Source organism: Moschus berezovskii, chromosome 9 (genome assembly GCF_049115385.1).
Source record: "Moschus berezovskii isolate FMDL1 chromosome 9, NW_MosBer_1.0, whole genome shotgun sequence".
NCBI classification, from domain to species: domain Eukaryota; kingdom Metazoa; phylum Chordata; class Mammalia; order Artiodactyla; family Moschidae; genus Moschus; species Moschus berezovskii.
In genome coordinates, this window is record NC_142468.1 from 104,141,233 (window position 1) to 104,147,232 (window position 6,000).

A 6,000-nucleotide genomic window follows, 5' to 3' on the forward strand; every position below is an offset into this window, starting at 1 on the left:
AACTGAATTTTAATTTACTTAATTTATACCTCTAAAGGAAAGGAAATTTTATTTATTATTTAAAATTTTTAGGAATATTTAATTCATGAAAAAAGACTGTACTTAAATACGCCATGATTGATAAATGGTATTGATATTTGAATAAAAAATATCCTTTTATATATAAATTAAAATATGTTTTAAAAATATTGATTACAAATATTAAGTACTGCAGTTTCAAGAATTAACCAGGTAAGGCATAGCCCCTACCATTAAGGAATTTACAATTTCAGGACTTTTAAACCAATGGTTAATGTAATTCAAAGTATAAATGTTAATCCTTGAGACTAAGATAATCAAAGGAAATATTATTTGGGTTTTTTTCTTTTATTGAGTTAATGGAAACCAAACACAGAATAGCTTCTTCTATTATTCTAGTGTCCACTGTCATTCCCTAGTACTGTACCACTGTTATTCTCTCTTTATTTTTCTCCTACTGCTTTCCATTAGTATTTGGGTAGAGAGTGAAGCTAAACAGTAATTCAGTTGACAAGAGGTCAAGTGAAAAGTCTGAGGGAAAGAGTCAGTGTTACAGAAACACCTTCCAAATGGAATTAGGAGAAAATTCTAAAGAAGTTTATCAAGATGCTATCCATCAGAATGGATGTATAGCTTGGTTGAATGAATTTTAGCTTCTCACTTAATACAGTTAAAGGCATAGGAAAGCTGATTAGATAATTCAGTCACAAAGAAGAACCATTTGTGTTGAATGTTAGGGAAACATTCTGTGGTGTTCTACTGGTTGATTAGTAAATGTTGAAATTCCATGAACTTTATTAACCCTATTCCTATACTTAGAGACAGGCATAAAATGTAGATATAAATTGAATGCCTAGAATTTTCAACCTCTTTTATAAGGTCAGTATATTGTCAATTTGAACTGCTTCCAGTGAGGTTTCTGGGCATTAAATATTTCCCTTGGGATGTATGTAGTAGCTTCTGAATCTCTTCAGAGCAGTTTTTATCTCTTTATTTCTCAGGGTATAAATGGCTGGATTTAGGAGAGGTGTAATAACAGAGTAAAACACAGCAAGAAATTTGTCCACCCAGGTGATGCTGAGTGGCCACACATAGATGAAGATGCAGGGCCCGAAGAAGAGCAACACCACTGTGATGTGGGCAGTGCAGGTAGAGAGTGCCCTGGATGCACCAGCTTTAGAGCTTTGGCGAACAGTAAGAAGAATATACGTGTAGGATATCAACAAAACTATAAAGCAGGTCATGGCTGGAACCCCACTGTCAGCATTCATTAATATTCCCAAGTTATAAGAGTCTATGCAGGCAAGCTTGATTACCAGTGGTATGTCACAGAAGAAACTGTCAATTTCCCTGGGGCCACAGAAAGGCAATTGCACAATCACTGCCATTTGACTCATGGCATGCACAAAGCCAATGGTCCAGGAAGTCGCCACAAGCCCAATGCACTTTTGCAGGTTCATTATGGTTAAATAGTGAAGTGGCTTGCAGATAGCCACATAGCGGTCATAGGCCATTACTACCAATAGCACCATCTCACCCCCTCCAAAAAAATGCACAAAGAGGACCTGACACATGCAGCCTCCAAAGGAAATAGTCTTGTTCTCTCTGACAAAGTCTGTAATCATCTTAGGAGTGGTCACTGAGCAAAGCCACATATCAACAAAGGAAAGGTTGGCCAATAAGAAGTACATGGGAGAATGCAGATGGGAGTCAGTGATGATTAAGATTATGATGGCAATGTTTCCAAATACAATGATCAGGTAAAGCATAAAAAATATCAGTAAGAGTAAGACCTGCATAGTCCATGAGTGACAAAGTCCCAGAAGCACAAATTCTGACACTACAGACAGATTTCCTGCATCCATTTAATTCAGCACGTCCTCTAAAATAACCAGGAGAAAAAGACAGATTTTTCAGTTAGTGGGATGGGAAAGAATACTTAATCTTTAGAAACTGGTTGAAATTCTATCTCAATGAAGTTTAAATTCATAGAAAATTAGCATCTATACCTGAAAGTGAATATCTAATTGGGAAGACAGATATTGGGAAAATACTCCTAGTATTATGACCAAAAGAGAAGTAAAGGCCTAAAATTTGCTTTCCAAGATAGACTTCTTATAAATGATTAATTAAGAAGACATTCCCACAAAGAAGTGAGAAAGGTGGATAGCAAAATGAAAGGCTGAGAAAAGATTGTAGTGTCACCTAGAAACTAGTTTCAGTCTGCTTCCCCAGTGAAAAGAATCTGAGTGCAGGACCAGCGACTGTTACACTGTAATAACTATGATTTGAGTAGTCTGCTTAGGAAGATGATGGTGAACTGATGCTGAAGTCCAGAACAAATGCCAGAGCACAAAATTACAGTTTCTCTCTATTATGCATACTGATTTCTTTAAGCCTCTTTTGAGTGTCTTCTATAAGACATCATTCAATTAAATTTTTACCTTATTTCTCTGTATTATATATTGGAAAAATCTTTAGGAGAAAAGCCGTATAATAAATACCAGGCATGATAATTCACATGCAAAACAAGCACATAATTTATCATTGTTTAAGATCACAAGTCAATAGAATTCATTTAGTTAACTAAATCTATTAGAAAAAATGTCTGGAGAATTATGTGAGAAAAGGAGGTTAACTCAGACTCAGGTTCTGTTTTGATGACATCTGAATGAACGTTCCCTATAACTCGAGCTTATGAATAGAAAATATTTACTTTCAATTATATCAGTAGATGGTAAGAAACCCCTAGGTTTTGAAATATTACTGTAAATGTATAAAAATATTTTCTAAGATTACAATAAGCTACAGACATGTGTAAGCAAAGTATGTCTTTGTTAGTACTGAATGAACATGAAGTTAAAACTTCAGAGATCATCAATTACTGACCTCTAAATAGAATAAAGATATAGCTTATATTAATCCTTAAGTACGTTAAGAATTCCTCTCAAGCTGAATGGTGGAAATATAACTGTGTATCTCAAGTGAAAGTGAAAGTCGCTCAGTCTTGTCTGACTCTTTGCTACTCCAAAGACTATACAGTCCATGGAATTCTCCAGGCCAGAATACTGGAGTGGGTTGCCATTTCCTTCTCCAGGGGATCTTCCTGACCCAGGTATCGAACTCAGGTCTCCTGCATTTCAGGCAGATGCTTTACCCTCTGAGCCACCAGGGAAGCCCCCCAATCTAATAGACTTGTCTTCAAATCAGAAAACATACAGAAATTACTTAAAGTTATCTGGTATTCAGCATATGTTTAATAAATACTAGTTATTCCCCCTCCTTATTGATTAAAATGTAACTTAAAACTCTGCAGTTTCCAAAGATTTCAAAAAACAATCTTAGTTAACTGCCAACCACCTTTTGTAACCAAAATATATAAAGTAAATTTTATTTAAAATAATAACTGATTACATTTTCTTTAAATTACATTAAGCAACATTATAAGATGTGGATGCAAAGGAAATATCAAGAAGCAAGAATTGCTTCTTGCTTTCCATGAGCTTAACAAGTTTTTCACTTTTGACATCTGCTTCTATAGGTTAAAGCGTCTGCCTGCAATGCGGGAGACCTGGGTTTGATCCCTGGGTCGGGAAGATGCCCTGGAGAAGGAAATGGCAACCCACTGCAGTATTCTTGCCTGGAGAATCCCATGGATGGATGAGCCTGGTGGGCTACAGTCCACAGGGTCGCAAAGAGTCAGACACGACTGAGAGATTTCAATTCACTTCACTTCACTTTTCACTTTCTATCTAGGAAGTGTTTCGTATTTTAAGAAAGCCTTCAAGAGAATAGTACATTTTTTTTTTTAGAGTACCTTTAAATCCTGTAACTTAGGGTCAGTTTTCACAGGAAGAGGTAGTTATAACTTCGGGATTAGTGAAAATGAAAAAAATAGGGAAAGGAGACAAATTGAGTTACTTTTTCTAGAGTAGTAAAATACAGCTAAGTATGTTTCATCCCCATCTAGACACAAGGACCTCCTATTATTTTTTTTATAATAGCAATTCTAAAACTGTGATTATCAACAGTTTTAATTTTACAAAGAGAAACTTGGACACAGAGAATTTAACAGAGTGTCTGAGGTATACACTAGGGAAAGTACACAGGGAAATTGTCCAAGTTCCTTTCTCTACCTAAAGCTGCCCTCTTTTCTTCTTAAGGTTATGAGTTTTACTCCTGTTGAATCCTATTAACCCTACAGTAACTTAGTATTGCATCACTTCTCACTGGGTATAGAATTATTTTTTCTTCTATCTTTATACTGAAAATTACCTTAGTATGTAGTACTCTCTCTGATATAAAACTCTTATCTTTTAAATGGGAAGGACCATTTAGCCAGGATAGCTGGAAGTTGCTCACAATCAAGTAGTTGTTATAATATTCAAATAACTGTGATCTCTCGAAGCAGACTTGAGAGCACCTCTGAGGCATGGCATTATGATGGTATGTACACTGTTATTAAAGAGACCATGAAAATTCCAGTAGGATAACTGATTATCTCTTTAAAGGTAGGAAGCTAAACAAGTCATACTTAACTCTAAGTATAGTGGGCATGCATGAAAACAGATACATAGAAATATTTTTTAAATTATTTTAAGGAAGAAAGTTCTAAAGAATATGAGATAACTTACTAAGACCAGATTTCTCTAAGACCAGATTACTTTTTACTCTTCTCTTCTGATATATGCTTGAGATAACATCCACTATGGAGTGGAAACAGTATCTGTGGGAGAAATTTCCCTCAGCCTGACATATATTCACCACTGGAAGGAATCCCTTGGGTGAAGTTTTCCTATTACCTGTTCTGGACAGAACAAGAATCATGAAAATAATTTACATTATTATTATTAATAATTTACATCTCTTAAGGACAATTTTGTTAAGAGCAGTAACTTTTGCATATTTTGGAAATCGGAACTGGGAGTCAAGAAAAATCACACATAAAGCAGCCAAGAATAGTGAAGTTTTAAAATTGCTTTTTATTTAACCTGCAAGTACTAAGATGTGTTCTGCAGTCTTAATCTCTAACTAGATCTAAATAATCAGATGCAATTAAAATTTAACTCAAGTTTTAAGAAACCGTATCCTGACTAGTGTGTGATATATGACCACAAATAGAAAATCCTCATGTGATGGCAAGATTACTTGTCTGTTTAGAAAATAGTCAAAGAAGATTTGATTCCTATCTTTTTCAAACTATCTAAAAACTTGGAGAGGGAAAATTCTCCAAACACGTTAATGAAACCAGCATTACTTTGATACCAAAACCAGACAAGGACATCACACACACACAAATTATAGGCCAATAACATTGATGTACATAGATGCAAAATTCCTGAACAAAATTTTAGCAACTGAATCCAACAATTAATTAATTTAATCATATATCACAATCTAGTATTATTTATTCCAGAAATGTAAAGATGTTTCAGTATTCACAAATCTATCAATGTGATTTATCACAAAAACAAAAAGAGGGATAAAAATCAGATGATTATCTGAACTGAAGCAGAAATGCATTTGACAAAATCCACCATCCATTAACCATAAAAACTCTGAACAAAATTTGAAATATTTTCCTCTAAGATCAGGAACAGAACAAGGATGACCAGTCTCACCACTTTTGTTTAATATAGTATTGGAAGTTCTAGCCATAGCAGTTAGGCAATAAAAGAAAGTCATCAAAATCTGAAGAGGGCTTCCCTGATAAGTCAGTTGGTAAAGAATCTGCCTGCAATGCAGGAGACCCTGGGTTGATTCCTGGGTTCGGAAGACCTGCTGGAGAAGGGATAGGCTACCCACTCCAGTCTTTTTGGGCTTCCCTTGTGGCTCACTGATAAAGAATCTGCCTGCAATGCAGGAGACCAAAGTTCAATTCCTGGGTAGGGAAGATCCTCTGGAGAAAGAAAGCAACCCACTCCAGTATTCTTACCTGGAGAATCCCATGGACGGAGGAGCCTGGCAGGCTACAGTCCGTGG

At 35.5% G+C, this 6,000-nt stretch overlaps 1 protein-coding gene across 1 annotated transcript; it reads right to left on the reverse strand.

Annotated features, from left to right (window-relative positions):
* Positions 1-944: 944 nt before the first annotated feature.
* On the reverse strand, positions 945-1,889 carry LOC148776856 (olfactory receptor 4F4-like). The gene has a single exon (XM_088840117.1). The coding sequence runs from the start codon at positions 1,881-1,883 to the stop codon at positions 945-947; it is 939 nt and encodes a 312-aa protein (XP_088696243.1). The 5' UTR covers positions 1,884-1,889.
* Between the last annotated feature and the right edge of the window lie 4,111 nt (positions 1,890-6,000).